The sequence below is a fragment of the Chaetodon trifascialis genome, chromosome 12, assembly GCF_039877785.1.
Source record: "Chaetodon trifascialis isolate fChaTrf1 chromosome 12, fChaTrf1.hap1, whole genome shotgun sequence".
Lineage (NCBI taxonomy): Eukaryota > Metazoa > Chordata > Actinopteri > Chaetodontiformes > Chaetodontidae > Chaetodon > Chaetodon trifascialis.
Genome location: NC_092067.1, coordinates 16,625,737 through 16,643,587, shown reverse-complemented (window position 1 = coordinate 16,643,587; position 17,851 = coordinate 16,625,737). Strand labels below are relative to the sequence as shown.

The 17,851-nt window shown below is 42.2% G+C and overlaps 2 protein-coding genes across 4 annotated transcripts in view; both read left to right on the top strand.

The window, feature by feature from the left end:
• Positions 1-17,851, top strand: part of sacs2 (sacsin molecular chaperone 2) — a 199,074-nt gene that overhangs the window by 110,630 nt on the left and 70,593 nt on the right. The gene's annotated exons all lie outside the window — the stretch shown is intronic.
• LOC139339936 (hyccin 2-like) overlaps positions 1-17,851 on the top strand; it is a 39,807-nt gene that overhangs the window by 1,087 nt on the left and 20,869 nt on the right. For 2 of the 3 annotated variants that reach the window (XM_070975399.1, XM_070975397.1), the window contains exons 2-3: positions 12,185-12,269; positions 16,919-16,996. In XM_070975399.1, the coding sequence (XP_070831500.1) occupies positions 16,946-16,996 (51 nt within the window). In that variant the 5' untranslated portion in view covers positions 12,185-12,269; positions 16,919-16,945. Of the gene's footprint in view, positions 1-12,184; positions 12,270-16,918; positions 16,997-17,851 lie in introns of those variants that run through there. The other variant, XM_070975398.1, reaches the window with a different exon arrangement.

Genomic DNA, 17,851 nt, shown 5'->3' with positions numbered 1-17,851 from the left:
ACAGCATTACCACGATGACAAATTAAGCCATCTCCTCATACATAATGTGTATGTACGGAATGTCAAGTTATGTTGTATATGAACAAGTATCTGAGAGGTGTTGCCTCAGTAAACACAGGTGAGGTGCACATTGCGTGGTCAGTTTAGGAGCGTCAGACCAATGGCCTGATGGTGCGTAAACCTTTCACCCAGAAACATTTCATCTTGATAGCTGCAAAGCATGCCGCCAATGCCTGCACCCTTTCACTATTACCCAATGCTGTTTAATAAGTTGTGCTTGGACAGACCAGTGTTTTACATTTGACCAGCAGTTTGCTGCTCAAAGTTAGCAGCAACCCTCTTTCGCACCATCACTAATTAATTCCTCTTTGCACTGCCAACCCAGTTCACCTCTGCCAAGTTGCTTCCTGGTTATTCTTTCAGTATTTTTTTACACTGATATCTGTAAATTAAATGAATGCTGCTTGGAGTGATATTCGCTACCCCCTCAAATAATGGCGTTATGGGCAAAGATGTAGAGCTGAAGATCCAGATTATTCCATGCCATCTGCTGCTCATCCTCAAATCATCATCCTCCTTCCTCATGTCGCCTCCTTCCTTGCTCTATCTCTGCCACCATGTGTTTTGGGACTAGGCTGACATCAGAGCTGCTGCCTATTTTAGACAGAAACTCCATTTACCCACTTAATCTGTGTCTCTGTCTCCTGGACTTGAGTTTCTCCTGTTGCACAGTGTCACAAATGCTTGTGTTTGATGAGCAGAAGGCTGTAAAATGTATCATATCATAGTGTGGAGTTGGTGAATTCACATATCATATAGTATACTGTAGTTATGGGAGCATTTGCAGCAGATATAGGCTCATTAAGACAGTTGTAAACCAAAACAAATCTAACTGCAACTGTATTGAGCCCCAGAGTGTGATGCCTCCCTCCCACCTATGGTGATGTACACGCCTAGGGGATCAAAGCTGTAATTAGCCTGCCATGGATTAGCAGTGGGGACTATTTTCCACTGTACTCGCTTCCACCGAACCAGAGGATCACACAGGCTGCCAGCCTCCTGCCCTTCCTCCTCTTCTACTTTGGACATCCAGCGTTTCTTAAATTGATTATGGTATTTTCCATTCTCTGTTGCCATTCAGCTTCCAAACTGGCTCTTGGTGTATGTGTACCTCACCAGTGGACTCATTCTTGTCAGTGTTGAGCATCAGCTGGGTATGTGGATGGCATGCAGAGAGAGCTGCTGACTCACTGCACTGCCAGGTATGAGGTCTGTCTGTGTTGGCTGTCTCCATGATGTACAGTACACCCCCACACCCTCCCCCCCTCGTCCAGAGCCTTGTTTCTCTGTCAGCCAAACACGAGTTCATACTGTTCCTCTGGGGGCTCCAAAGAGGTGGAGCAGCATAAAGAGTGTACTCTCTTGTTCATAAATGAATCAATGCTTTCAAAACTGATTGCAACAAGGTTTGGGAATCACAGGGTATATTGCTCGAGCTAAGGATGGTATTACCATATTGGCAATTCTGCAAAACAATCCTTGTGTTTAGGGCTGCAACTGACAATATTCTTCTCAATCAATTGATGAGTCTCAACATAGTGATTAACAGAAGTAACACAGCAGTAAATAAAAGGTACAACTGCCTGAAAAGGCCGGATGCGCCTCTGCCACGTCTTACTCTAGCTCAGATCTTTTCAGTATGGGCGAATGAAGTTTTAAAAAAAAAGAGTCTGATTCAGGAGGAACATGTTGTGGAGCATCATACAAATTCTTTGTCAAACCAGTAATTCAAACGTTGTTTTGGTTTATGTGGTTGAACAGTGGTTGACTTGGGTTACATGGGTTTGCAGTGTAAGATTTTAAAACGGTCTCAGATTATGTTTGGGAAGTGGCCCATGGTGCTAAACTCTGCTGCCAACATTGGAGCGCTGGTTTGCTGGACGTGTGTGAATGTTTTGATTAGGTTAGATTAACTGTATTATCCCTAAGGGGGAAATGGCTGGTTCCCATGGAGGTGGTGACGGCTTTGTCATTGTTCTGTCATACAGTATGACTGGCTGATTTCTGTGTGCCGCAGACTTTCACCTCCTTCACCTCATTTCAGCAAGTGCTATGTTTGCAGCCCTCCATTATTAGTACAATGCTGTGTTGTCAGATCAAACGGTCAGCCTTTAATGCACAACTCCGCGTTGGACACAATGAATGGTTAATTTACAGCACATGCTTTAGCCAAGTTTAAATCTGTCTGGTAATTGGCAGACTGAATGAGGTAGAATATTCTTCTTGTAACCTGATAATACTAAGAAAATAAGCACAAAATTAAATTCACTATCAGATATCCAGAAGCAGGTAGCCACCTGGAGTTATGACAGATGTACAGGTAGTGTAACTATTGTTGTCGGCTATCATCAACGTTACTTTTTCATTAAAAGTAACCTTTTTATGTATGTTGTGATCACTCAACAATTCACAATGTTGACATTTTACACATAGTACCAAAGCCATATTTCTAATTAATCAAATTAGTTTGATACATTGACAAGCCAGATATCCCACCAGTATTCAATTCACAGTAACAGAAAAGCAGCAAGTCCTCACTTGAGAAGCTGGACCCTGTGAATGTTTGACATTTCTGCTCTGTAGTGGTGGTCCAGAGGTCACTCTAGGACCAAACTCAATGGAAGGACTGCATGGTAGAAATAGATTTTGGTTCTATGAGCCTCTGACACGGTGATATTTTAATCAGTTTTTACCGAAAAGTAACCACAGATGATGGAAAAAGTCTAATACAGTCATGCTGTCATTTAAGACTGCTCCCCAACAGAAGTTGAAGCTTCAGTGGTTTGACAAGCTCATTTCACATGCTGACGGCAACTCTTGAACAAAAGGACATGATATCTCCTGCTGTTGACCTAAACACAAAGTACGTGCGACTGAACTGCACCTGAACTCTCACACTGTTGACCTGGGTGTCAGAGAGTGTGTGTGTTTGGAGGGGAAACACAAGCTCCGTATCATTAATATGGCAGTTTGGACGGTTTTGTTTAAGCCGAGATCATGGGTCATCATCCTCTCCGTGCCGCTGCTCTCTACGAGCTTTACCTTCCCATAGATCAGCTCTGTGCTCAGCTTGCTGGTCACGACTCAGCGCCTGTCTGAAGTTGAACCCATGCCAAAGCCTGGTTGATTCCAGGAGCCTTTGAATTACTGCCAGTTATTTGTTGTTGTGATATGATGGAAAAGGCTTGGAAGGAAAGTGGGGGCTTTTACTGAAGCAAGCTGTGAGAGATGTTTACTGGAGAGTAAGGCAACTGTTAAATGTGTTCTCTTACTTTTAGTGCGGCCTGGTTGCTGATGCTGCCAGTGTGCTGAGAATTGTGTTGGAATTCAGGGATGGAGGGTTTCTGATATTATGCAACATAACTGATCAAATAGAGACAGTTAAAGCAGTTTGCATTGCGTAATTAAATCTTTTAGGTGTCTTAGTCCTAAAAATACTTAGGATTGAGTGTTTCATTGGCAAGCCAAGTCTGGCCGAGGCTTGAGGTCTAATGTTCATTAACTTGGCTACAGTTGCTAGCAGAATTGTGCTATTGTCCAGCTCGCGTTGTGTCTTTGTGTCTGCTGCAGTGGGATAGAATCAGCCAAAATGTAGCCCACATTATTGTTGTTTTTCATACCCTAGGAAACAATTTGATTGAACAACTATGATGAGTCTCTCGGGGTGGGAGCAAGTTGAGAGGCCAAGCTCTCTGGCTTGATTTTCTTCGTATTCAGTGGTTTTGCCGGTCCCCCCAGCATCTGAGATGGCAGTGTAGTAGTACGCCCACTCTCCTTTGTTTCCCCCCTTGTCAATCCTTTGGTCATGCGGCTGTGGTCTCAGGCCTTTGGGCTGTGCAGTGCTCTTGGCATGTCACGAAAGCTCAAGGTGGTCTATTGTTAGAGGACTGCTGAGCAGCTTATATGGCCAGCGCAGCGTTTTGCTCCGTTTCTCTGGAGTAAAGTTAAATGCTTCAGCTGCTCCCCCACACACCATGCACACAGTGTCAGCAGCCATGCTAAATACTGAGGAATTAGTGGTCATGTGTCTGTAGTTTGAACTGTCAGTGAACTTGCGACTACCCAAGCTTTCATAGAAAAAAAAATCCCCTAAACCTGATGGCTGTTGTTTTATAACCCCGATTCCAGAAGAGCTGGGACGCTCTGTAAAACAAAACACAATGTGATCATTTCCAAAATATTTTTGACATACACTCAATAGAAAACAGCACAAAGAGTCAGACAAGTGTTGATTAACCTCTATAGTATTCTTTGAGGATGTAGCTCATGCTGGTGTTATAATGAACAGCATAATGATGAAAGTTTGTTTACCAAATCCTAAATACACAAGAGGACCAGATTATTGAAAATACCTTTCAGTATAATGCAAAAAACACTGCTTGCTCCTTTGAAAATGGGCCTGCAGGAGATGCTATAGTACAATGCTGTTGTTTTTCCTTTTTTTTAAGTAATGTTATGACCTGTCAAGACATCTGTGAAGATTCTCAGTCATCCAGGTCATTGTTATCCGAGGATGGTTGAATCTGGGGAAACATGGGAAAACATTTTGCCTCTCATCAAACTGTCTTCAGTTAGAACTAAAGAGGCAACTCCTCGGATGACTTGTCAAGATGCTACAGCCCTCACACTTGGAGCCTTTACAAGTCCTTGTTTATTATGATTCTTGATTGGTCCTTGTGCCCAACAACTCATCGTAAGTCATTCTGGATAAACTCACAAACTTAATACTTGAAATGCAGCAAATGCCATTCTCTTTGCTGTTGTAGTCAAAGTGTTCCTCATTGATCCCAGTGCTAATATGTGTTGGTGAAGTTAATGTGGAGCACTCTGGAGGGCCTCAGTACTGTGTGCGTGTGTGTCTGTGTGTGTGTGTTTATCGTGGATGTGGTGAACATTTGCATTGAAAGCATTTGTATGCCTCAGTTTGAGAAGCAAAGAGGAAAGAGGCCGGGTGCTGTCGGCATTCACCTGTGCTGTTGTGTGTTGTGGCTCACCGTGTCTAAATGGTGGATGTGTGTGTGTGTGTGTGTGTGTGCGTGCATCTGTGTGTGCGTGTACTTAGTTGCAACACGGGCCCATCCCAACACGTCTGGCCCTGCAGCTGCAGCAGATCTAATTTTAGCTCAGGATGTGCGTACGCCTCAGTTCCCCCTAGCCTGGCCTATGAGAGATGAGGAGAGGATGAGGGAGAAAGAGTAGCCAATCTTTCACTCTCCTCTCTTCTGTGCACCTATCTCTTCCTTCCTTTCTTCCAGTAGTTCCCTGTAGTATGCATTTTTCATGCCCAAAGAAGTCAGGTTTTTTGTGTGTCCATGTCCACGTGTCCCAGGGGCAGCACTATTGATTCATACAGGAACATATTGACTGTAGTCACTGTTGCCTGCCTGTTCGTGACCTTTACTCACCAAAAGTCCTTGCCTCTATCAGTTGCCGTTTCACTGAGGTGTGTACCTGTTCGCCTCGAGATATTTACAACATGTATTAGGTCATCATTTTGTATTCAACCAGGTGTGTATTAAGGTTGTATTAACCAGGCAATAGGGGAAATTTTCCAGTGCTGTATTTGCTATTAATAGACCTCACTCTATTCCTGTGCAGACAGCCTCCACTGGTGAGTGGCTGGTTCTTGTTACGATTAAGAGAGGCACGGGGATGGAGATTACAGCCGACTGGTTCACTGTGGTCAGGTATTAGAGTTAATCCCTTTACCTAGGGAAAGTGTCTGGATAAAGAGCGTGTGTGTGCGTGTGTGTAGTGTGATGTGTGGATGGTTGGTGAAGAATGGCCACCTGCAAACGCAAATGCACAAAAGGGGTTGAGTAAAATTCCCTTGTGACTGTTGAATCAAATGTGTTAGAGGAATATTTTGGCCGAGAGGAAACAAAATAAGTGCATGCTCGTGTACCTTTTTGCTCAGTGCTCATTTGCGCTACGCTCTGTGTTTCAGTGCAGATTGCATCAACACACGGTCATGAACCCACCCCAGATTCCTTTAAATGGAGCTGTGCTGCATAATGGTGACATTTGAATTTTTAGATTTATTTTTTGCGCATGTATGTTCATTCTCTTTAATTCTGGTATTTTTGTACAGTTGCAGATAAAGATTAGGCCACATTAATGTTATTAGTATTATATCATTAGAGATGGATTCCAGTGATGGCTTCGTAGGATTGTTTCCAACTCGTGTAACCTCAATTCCAGTAACTCGCGGACACTGTTAAGTCCTGCTACCTACATGCATTTATTTTGATGAAACTGATGAGTTAGATTCATGAAAGAAAGTTGATATAATAAAAGAAAAGACGATGAATTGATGGTTAATTCGATGAATCACTTGTTCAAGGATTTTTTTTATTTTTGTTTTTTTTAGAGTGATGAAAAAAAAAATATGATGACAGATGTTCAAAGTTTCATTTGAAAACATCAGTAGAGGTTTCAAATGGGAAAAAATTACATTTGGTACAGCCGTATCTGGAAATCTGACTTTAAAGAGGCTGTGGACTTGCTGCAGGTCAGTCATTGGTCTAAACTTTTTTTTATTGGAGCAGTTAAATTGCCCTAATTTAGAAAGTTACATGTGCTGCATGAGAACCACATTACAGTCTTTAAACCAAGTGTGTCTGAGCAGGACACGGAGTCCCTCCTGCTCTGAATTTGACCATGTGACCTTCCTGTTGATCAGGTTAAACGCAAATAAAATTTCTCAGCGGCGATCAATATATTGTCATGCCGTCGTTGTTGGATATTTAGCTTGTCATGTGTCACAGCAAGCAAACTTGAGGGTAGAAGGAGGCCGTCAGAAGTGGCGCAAACAGAACAGGCACAGAGCTTGCTCAAGCTCAATAATTCATGGCTGAGTGAGCTAAGCTGACCTTGAAAAATCCCCAGTGTTGGACAGTTGAAACCTGGCACTGCTCATTTAGGACAGAGAGGAGACGTTGAGACAGATACAAACCAACATAAGCAGTACATTTGCAGTCTGCCTTTTGGTAAGGATTTTTTTTGTTTTGTTTGGTTTTTTGTTTTTTGTGAATGTATTTTAAGAAAGTTGTCTCTTTATATGACTTTGATTATAGCAGTTTTATATCTTTACTAGTTTTGATTTGTCATGTGAGAGAGTAACATGTTGCATACTGTGACTTGCTGTGTCACAGTATGCAAAGGGGAGCAGCCTCCCTGTCCAAGAGATTTTATTGTGAGGAAGCATAAAAAAGGAACTTTCCATAGCATATTAGTGACGTTGTAAATGTTGTTTGACTGCTGTCTCACGCTGTTTTATGGCCAGAAAGAAATAGATCTTTATCCAACACTTCTGCAGTCTGGACTGATTTTCATATTGAGCTGTCTTCCGTTTGTTGATACTGTACCTGGTACATCAGAAAAGGTGAATTGAGCACCGGCCCACCACACTTTGCTGAAGTAACAGGCGCTGTTATCAGATTTGTTGTGACTCCTCTCACTCCTCTCACTCCTCCTCTGCCAAAACCTCTCACTAATCTCACGGCATGACAGCCAAGATTCACTCGCATCATTTCAATAATTGTGTGTGCATATCAGTTTTGATTGCAAGTTCTGCCAGTTGCTTTTGAAGCGAAGAAAACAAAACATGGACCGAGCAAAGCCTTTTGGACGGACCTCTTTTGCTTGGCTGTTGAGGACATTTCTTTACACGTCATGCTGAGAAGTGTTGCACCCCTTTGTCAGACCGTGATTAATACTGCTGCAGTATCTGCATGTGTTTTAACAACACCGCACCATACTTATTTGTCTTGCAAACAGTCCTGCATTTTGCCCTGCTTTGATGGATGTTGTGAACACTCTCTTGCAACCTCGTGCTCGGAATCGATGCATGTGGGGAAAGTCGTTAAATCTCCAGTGCACTTGTTGACTTTGTGGGGAAATTAAGTGATTGTGCGCTTCCTTTCCATCACATAGCAACTGCAGCAACACACAATGGAAGACCGCTTTGTAACATGATAGCCAAAAGTACTGACTAATACAAGCTCAGTGTAGATTTATTCTCTGTAGCACAACTACGTGTAGTTTCTGTTGTAGCGCAGAAGTTGAACAGAGCAGCTATTTGAATCCGTCTTCTCTCTTCTGCCCTGAGTGCAGCAGCGGTTAAGAGTGGTTGTCTGTACTTTGCCGTGCTGCAGCGTTGTTTGTTTACACTGGTTTAATGAGTCACTTAGTCACGGATACTCATATGATTCATCTGTCTGCAATGAATGATGAGTATCGTTAGGTGCTTGAGGGAGCCCTCCATTTAGTGCTCACTTGAAATAAGACTCCAGCTACTCACACATGTTGGGGATATGGTTTTATGTTGTGTCTTGTTGCTCATGTGTCACCTGTTTTAGTGGCATAATCATCATCATACCTGAGCATGCCGCCTAATGTTCAGTCAAGCCCCAGCTGAATGTCTGTTTACAATGACAGTGAGGTAAACACACATTCAGTACAGAGAGCAGCAGTGTGGGATTAGACTGCAAGCTGTCTGTCACAGAATTGACTTGATTAGCATTCTTGTAGTGTTTGTTTATGGAGTTGCACAGCATGTCGATGAGTGTGCTGCAGCTGTTGTTAGTCCTGTATGTCCTGGAAGCTGGCAGAGGAGAGGACTGGCTAAGACGGTGTGTGGGTAAGAGTCTTGGTGCACACAACTTGCCCCAACATTCAAGATGTTAATCTTATGTTGTTGTTTTGGAGCTGACTGGGCTGATTGTATGAAGGCATTTTTCTTTTACCAGCTTAGCTAACAAATACTGCACTTGTTGAGTTATGAGACTGCCGAGGCTCCAGTATGATAACAGTTTCCGTCAGAGTGTGAATAGTGAGCAGTTCCTTCCCCTCCTTCATAAGTGCAGTTTGAACAACACGTAGCACTCCGTACCTGCCTGCCTGGGCTGCTCAATGACCCTTTCTCAGTTATGTATTAATCAGTGGCCGGTGAAAGGTTCCACTGTTATAGCCCCATCAGATCAGCATGTGAATACATTCACGTTTTGTACAGACTGAGAAAGGACAGCTTGTACACTGTCATGGAATTTCCATATTGAATTCTTTTTAATTTCACGCCCTGTTTATTAAAAAACTCGGATCAAATTGAAAACAGATTCAAATTGCAAAAATTGCAACGCTATTTTGTAACTCAATATTAATCAGTATATGACAGTATATACAAGCGAGAGGATGGCAATGTTGGTCCAGACTGAAGAGTCTCATCAGCTGTCGGATCGATAGCCATGAAATTGTGTACATTCATGGTCCCCAGATGATGAATCCCACTGACTGTGGTGATCTCCTGACTTTTCGTTTAGCCCTTAGTTTATTAGGCCCACCTGGCTGAACTGAACGCAGTCTCAACAGGCAGCCCTGTAATACATCTTACATGATTCATGAAGGCTTTTGTTGAAAGTGTTTTAGAAAGGTGTTGATTCTGGCAACTGGGTGTAGTTCTGAGGTAACAATGTGATGTGACTAGCTTTAATATTTATGATTTTTTTTCACAGAGCAACAAATTGCCTGTTAACTGCTCTGTGCTACTACACTTGGTAGCCTTGTTTCAACCTTGTGCACTCTTTAGCAGCGTGTAAAGCAATGTCATTGTGATTTGGGGTTTGAAGTGCCGTAAACAGGATGGGTTGGCGCTCTCCTATTCCCTTGTGAGTCCCTCCACAGGACAATGAGCAGGTCCTGCATGGAGGAAGAGCGGCCCTTGAAGGAAAGTGTGTTTATTGTTATTCGCCAGGCCTCATTAGGTGTATGACATATTTAGCTAACAGTGACGGCTGGCTGGAGAGCGCCGTTGTTACATGCAAACACTGGGATGAGATGGGTGCAGAGTGGGAAGGAATAGCACTGTAGTCCCAAAAGCACGGTTCCAGCCAATTATGCATTGTTGTAATGACGAGGGAGGACAGAGTTGTTATTACTCCTTTTCTTATTCTAAGGTTACCAAGCCTTAGCCTAATGTTTAATATGTCTTATTCTTTCAGTGGTTCCATATTGATACTGTGGCTTTTGGGTTTCATTGTTAAGATGGGAAAAATTCTACCCAATATCCTATGCTTAAGGCAAAAATCCTTTTGCTAAGACTGAAATGGTTGAACTGAGGGAAATGCATGTTCTTTTGTTACAGTGCTATCTTTTTACCTCATACCGTATAATTTGAGGCTCTAACAATTCAGACCAATCCACTGCAGTTCAAGTGATGTTGGGCTCTTTCACTTGCCTTGTATTCTCTGAAATTTCCTCAGAGAGACTTTATGGATGTAGACCTCCTGTTTTCTCTGTTCCTTATTGTGACAGAGCTGTGTTTTTCAAAAGGCAAGTGTGAGCAAGAGTCATCGGGGTGGACTCTGCTTTATAAAGAGGACAAATCACAGAAGAACAACATGGTTATTAAGGCCAATTTGTATATTGGTTGTCAAATAACACATTGCTCAGACATAATTATGATCTACTTGCCATGCTGTTTGAACATGGGAAAAAGACCTTGGTGAAAGTTTAGATTCATTGTAGATTTGAGACTACAGCACTGCACGAAATATTTAATTCTCCTGAAAATCCAACTTGTACTTTAAAATCAATCGAGAAATTGTTAATGAATGAAATAAATAAGTGGAATCTGTTTTTTTGCTCATCTTGCAAGATAAATGTTGGACAAGTCAAAGGACTGCATTGCAGCATATGAACCAAACATCATATAAAAAGCCAATATTGTGCTCATTGATTTGCAGCATTACTCACAATGGCTTTATGCACCCAGAGATATTAAGGGGAAAGGTTGTATAAACGGTGTGTACCATGAGCCCACTGCTAGCTTGTACTGATTGGTAAACTTATAAAATGTAATTTTTGCCAAAAGGAGTGAGATAGATACATTAGGTTGATCACATTTAATGGGTACTTGTGGTATTCTGTTGTCCTTTTCCCATCAAACCTTTAACTTACGACTCTGTCATCTAATATGTAATTCCTTGCTCCTTCCCTTTGCTGTATTCACTCAACCTGGAGCCACTATTACCCTGGGCTTTGATGAGTCACACAGCATGAGTACGCTTTATCTGGCAAAGGAAAATGAATACCTTCTTTACAGCTTTCAATAGATAGAGAGGCTATACACATCATTTTAGACAGATGGGACTCCTGCATGGTAATTTCCCCAACCCTTTGTGATGAATCACTAATGTAAGAGTCCTTCAGATAAACACAAGGCTGTGCTGGAAAAGCTTGACATCCGACGGAGTGGTCAGTGATGTGGCACCGTCTGCTTCTCAGGGACATGCAGCGGTGCAGAGCGGGCCCTCGACAGCGTCTTCTTGTGTGCCTCTGGAGCCTTGATTCATTCTGCCACATACAGTAAATACTATGGGCGTGGATCCTCAAGATGCATTTTTAGCAGACGAGGACAACAACAAGTTGGCCAGCTGACTGTTGCTATGCAACAAAAGGAAACTTGGAAATTGACTCCTTGCCTCAAAATATCCTTCAAAACAAAGTGTTTGTTCAACAAATGCAGTTTTTATGATGAAACAAAATGCATGTTTTTGGTCTGCACTGTGAATGAATGCAGTGAGGCTCCTCTGCATCACAGTAATGTTCTTTAATGTTAAAACTGTGCTTGTTTTAGTGGAGGACTGTGCTGTTGTAGCAACCATCTGTTGGTTTCCAAGACTCCCCGTTGTCAGCTGTTTTGTGTGTTGTCATTCCTGATTATTTGTTGCGTATGATCCTGTTCTTTTCAACAAATGAGAGTTTCAGAGATTCAACACTAGGGCTCTGCAATATGACCAAAATCTCACATCCATATATGTCAGTTCATATCCAGATTGCAGTACATCCCATGATATAGCACATTTTCTGTCCTCCCTTGTAGTCTGAAGAGACACATTTAAAGCAAGTTAAGTGCTTTTTTGCCAACTCACTACATAAAGAATAATACTGTAGGGGTGCCACTGATGATTATTTTCATCATCAATTAATCTGGAGATGAGTTTCTCGGGTAATTGACTTAAAACTGTCAACAATGTCCATCATAACTTGCATCAAATGCCCTGTTTTGTCTGACCAACAGTTCTTCCTCTGATGATGCATCTTTTTTTGTCCCTTGTTGCTGCAGGTGACCCTCAGTGAGAGACAGATGTGTGACACTGTGGAGAACCATTTGCCTCTCCCAGTGGAGATCTGAGTTCTGGGACACTGAGGTAAGCACAGAGGGGTCAGCAGCATGCCTCTCACACTGCTTCATATTTTGTATTTTATTGCTGCTCAATGATCGGCTCAATTATTTGTTATCCTTATTGTTCATCCTGATCAGATTCTGTCGTTCATTTCCTTATTTAACCAACACTGATGTTCAGCAAGTGTCTTTAATGTTGCAGTGACAGATGTTTTTATCGAAGTTAAGCACGTGTTTTTTCACCCCCGTGGTTTTACATTTTCACTTTCATGTGTCCTCTTTAGCATTGCGGTGTAACTGACATGAAGTATAAAGGCCATAATAAATTTTCACACCTTACATTGTCAGATTTTGATTGGTTGAGTGCATCAGCTCATCCTTTACCTGCCACATAGAGCGGCCCCCTGTTTTCTAAACGCCATGAAAGCAGGATGATCTGAGTTTTTACAAAAACGGACATTTCTCATTGGTGAATATTTGCCATTGCCTGAAAGTCACTTGACTACAGTTCCCATGGTAACTGATGAGCCTGCCCTGCCGATGGAGAATTGCACTTCAGTGAATCTTTGACAGTTTGACAAGCCGGAGTAAATGAATGAGTCAGCCTTTCATGAAGAGCTGAACAAGCTTGCTAAATGAAGCCTTTGAATTCACACGCTCAGATTGAAGGAGCGCGCTCGCACAGAAAGACTTGACTCGTTCAGATTGTCATCTGCTCTGAGCAGCGAACATGATTTCTGTCTCCGTCAGCCCCACAGCAAATCGGATATCTTGCTCCTCTAAGCCTGTTTTGTAACATTTTCAAGCTTATCTGCACCATTCAGAGAGCCACGCATCGTTTTATGTTGGATTTATTGCAGGCGGTAACCTCTAAATACTGGTGTGACATGCTGAAGTCCCTTCAAAGAGTTACAGGGTATAGTAGGTGGTCCAAGTTAGAATTGTGCCTTGAATGAAGTGGGTGTGTTGCATTTACAGCCAGTCTTAATTTTAGAGGAAAAGCCAAAGATGAGAATGAGAAACCAAGCCTGTTAATGTGGGAAAATATAGATTTGTACAGAAGCTGTTAAGCAAGTTGAGAGTCTACACTACATTAATGCCTAAATATGTCTCATAAGTTTAAAAACTCAAATCAGATAACTAGTTTTGGCCCTCTTAAACAGTACTCACATTATAGCGTTGTAAATAGTGCTGTCAGGCGATTAAAAAAATTAATCTAATTAATTACAGGATTTGTAATTAATTAATCTAATTAATCGCATTTTAATCTCATATCTGCTAAAGGCCCCCAAATAAAGAATTTGAATTCTAGGACATTACAATTCACTGACATTCACATTACAGCTGGTGAATTCTTTTCATCACTGTAGTTCTCGACGGTAGCTGGAAATTAGAGTCAGATGACGCTATCTGAAACGCCTCTTTTAGGCCCTTCGTCTTCCACGATTGAAATCGGCCTGCAATCAGCAGCAACCCACTTTGCGATTGAGTTTGTCAGTTTTTCTGTCGTGGCTTTGCTCATTCGTTTTCCTAACTCAGCAAGTGTGGGTTGGCGGAGTGAGCTCACGGTAGCACTAGCGGCACTAGCAGCAACTACATGTTTAGCGTTTAAATGATAATTCAGGCTGGAGCTGCTACGGTGATAGGAAAATTCTTTTTTACACAAGGTACAAATCACTGCGTCCTTGTTAATAGTCCCGTCTTTGTTCTTTTTCTAAATAAACTTGCCGTTCAAAGGTCCAAGTAGGCTTGCCTTGCTCTCCGGTGTCGCATCCATGTCTGTTGTCACCCTGCTTTTGACTAGTGGCGCAGGTAGGATGCGACCTGCCACTGCAGCCTACGGGTCACTCAAAGGGCCAAATTTAAAATGCTTGCGCATTGACTTGCCACTCATGATTAATTGCGTTAATTTTTATAGCGCGTTAATTTGCAGCGTAATTAATTAATCTAATTAACGCATTAAACTGACAGCCCTAGTTGTAAACAGTCTTTACATTTAACTACATTGTATGTGGAGCTTTAAGCTTTTCAGTACTTGAGAAATTGTACTTTTCAGCCTTTGAATACAGTTTTAATTGTTTTCTTTTGCTAGAAAACATAATAAAGTTTACATTTCTTGTCTTGAAATACAAAAACTGTGCAAAAGATAGAGAATGAGAAATGTAAATCCCTAGAGGCATTAGAGCTTGTGCAAATTTCCCAGCCTGTAATGATTTGGGTGAACCAAATGAGATTAAACAAGGGTGTGTCAACATTATGGCTTACTGTGGGAGCGTGCATTAAGACTGTGCACATACACACAGTTTTACACTGTTTGGGACGTACAGAAAGGCACAGCGTGTGAACGTCTTAAAAGCAGGGGTTGCTAAATCTGACAAATTCTGTGCATGCATATTCCCAATTTTGTGCCTACGCAGCTTTTGACTTTTGAATGTAAACACGTCTTAACTCTTTAACTGTCTGAACGGTCTGCGTAATCCCTGTGGCCGTAGTTTATTCGCTTCTGTTAACTTGCGCGTGTCAGAAAGTTAACCAAGAACACTGACCCAGATACAGCTGCAATGAGTTTGTTTGCAGCCCGCTTCTGTCACATATTGCATGCTGAGGGAGCACATTTTTATGCCAAGCGGAGGAATGCAGGGCAAAGAGAAGCGTGAATGGGTCAGATCTTAGATTGTGATATGAATGTGATCATCGCTTATAATTGCGGCATGAAAGCATTCGAGCTCTGGTGAAATAGTTCATTGTAAAGTAGTGTCTGCTTTTGTCTAGACTGTGGCATCTGTGGAGTAACCAACGTTAACTGCAATCACTAATATATTCTTACATAATGGCCATGGCATACTGGTATATCAGTATGTGAGCTGCATTATAGTCTGTTAAAGGAATGATATTGAACATCACCATAACATCCACAGTGGTAAAACTAAGATAAATACTAATCATCTTGAGGCAGATAACAGAATCAATGTGTTGGCTGCAGAAGAACCTTCCTGTCAGCCAGCAGAGGCTGTTGCCTGAAATGTTAAATGGGATCTTCCCACTTTCAAATGCAAACATATTGGTTTAGTCCTAATCTCTAATCCCATCAACTCAAACCACAACATGTTCAGGAGCCACACAGTTTTTTTTTTTCTAAAGGCAAAGGCTCCAGGGCTGACACAGCTGAATGCAGGTGACAAAAGTAAGGCACCAAACTCTGGAAAAAAATCACTTTTACAGGATCTTTACAGCGACCTTTAAATGTCAAGGTCATTCACAATGACACAAATTTCAAGCATCCGCTGAACCTTGTGATTCAGCGGATGCTTGAAATTAGATTATGACATGGAGCATGTGATGTGAGTCAGGCAGAAACATTTATGGATGAGGTAATGTATTAAAGTTTAGTCTCATTTGCCGGAAATGTTATTTATTATACCTTTACAGGCCCACAATGGCAGCTCATGACAGCACTTTGTCCGTCAAAGTGTTATTTAAATGCTGTCCGTTTACTACACAGTCCATTCACTCTACCAGTCTACACTCACACGCTTCCTGAGGCACACGCGTCCTTCATAGCAAGCCTTTTTATGGGATAATTAATATTTTCAACAGTATGAAGTCTGAAGGAGAAATGACTTTTTATTTTGAGCTCTTTGCCGAAGTTAATTTTAGCAGCTGGATACGGAGAACAAGACAAGGGATAACAGTGCGCCTGTAGCCTGAGATCAGAATATCTTTGAAGAAACTAGGGACTGTCTTTCGTCATCTCATATCTCGTTTCTCTTGATGTATTGTGAATAAACTCAGATCTCTAGCTTTCTGCCATTGCAAGGTATAGACATATTTGAGCTGCAGTTTTTCAGCTTAAGAGGGGTTTTTGTGGGGCTTTTGCAAGGCATCCTTTTAACGTCATTGTTGGTTAGATCACACCCATGTAATTGGCCTCTGAGGTTTTGTGTCTCTTTGTCACGATTTCGTAAGAATGTACTAAAAAAAGAAAAAGATGTGAGCTCTGGCCACATAAGATTTGAATTGTCAAGGGAGAGTCCACTGCGGTCCATGTTGATGTCATCCCTTATCCGCGGTGACAGGTGAGGTCACTGAAGAGGCTCCTTATGTAACAGCGTGGCCAGCATCATAGCCTCCACACTCAGAGGCAGTAAAGGGCCATGCCGGCGTTTTTACTGTTGTATCCCAACACATGTGCAGTGGACATTACTGTTGACCACTTGGAGATATTGATGTGATGTCAGCCCTTTAAATGGTAGTCAACACAGAGGACAAAAACTCACAGACACAGTTGCAACACGCAGCTCATGTCACAGTATGTGGACATTCCCACCAGAAGGGAAAACATCTTGGATGTGTGCTACAGTAACGTTCCCAACACATTTCCTATCCGTTCATACCCACTGCTCAGACTTTTTTCCTTTTTTTTAAAACTTTTATTAACAGCACACTAATATTCAAACAGGAAGTTAAACTGGAGTTAAACTCCAAGCCTCCAACTGGGGCATTTCTGACAGACGTGGCCCTTCGTCATGCCATGGCAAGCACATATTGTTTGAATATGAACTCACTCTGCCCCCGCTCATACCTCCTCCTCTGTCACAATCTCTTCTCTTTTTCTGTCACTGTCTCCCCATATCTCCCCTCTCCATCCATCCTCTCTGTCTCTCTGTCCACCAGGCAGCCAAGGGGGGGTCTCTGACGAAGATGCTGGGTTCGGAGCGCGGTGTTGTCGAAGAATGGCTCTCAGAATTCAAGGTAAAGGCGCAGCTCTCCTCTGTTCTCCGTCATGACTCATGTCAGTGAAATGTTCTCCTGGAGGTCATCTTTGGAGAGAACCACACACCGTGGGAGTAACAGCTGTAATGAAAGAGAGTGCGGAGCGTGCGAGTTGGTGCATGTCACCTCTCCAACAGTTCAGTCCTTTTTAAATTCTTATTAAATGCAGTCAATGCAAGAGAGAACTTTGGCCATTTAAGGACAGTTGTGACGCATGGTCAGCTCTGCTTACATCACTGTAAGCTGGTTGTACTTTGTCCAATTCAAGCAACACGCAGCTAGATGCACTTTTAATTTAATCTGTGAGACATTGCATCCAACAGTATCATCACATGCTTTCACTGAAACAGAAAAAGAACTCCAAGCAATATTGAAAATCTGTCTGCATGAAGACGTTGAGATCGAAACATCAGCATTAACATGACAGCGTACAGGTCAGACTAATGAGAGCTTACCTGGGTCTGTTGAGTCTGATATGTCCTGAAATGACCACTGTATGTATTTAAAATGATCTGTATGACATCTAGGGAGTGCAAAGAGAAGACATGCCAGAAATAAGGAATTGGCATGTAGTGCACTAAGAGGGAGGGCAGAGGAAAGCATGAAATTGTGAAAGAGAGAAAAGAGGGAGTGTGATGAATGGTGAGGGAAATAGATTGTCATGAGTCATTGCGTGTGTGGTGCAGATCAGGCACATTGTGTTCTGTCCTGAAAATGACCATACTTAGGCCGCGCTGAGAGGAAATCTCTGCCTTCTGTCGTCTGCTGACAAACACACAGTCTTGACCATTTAAAGAATTTCACCACAGGATATTCTGAGCCTGTCAGACATCA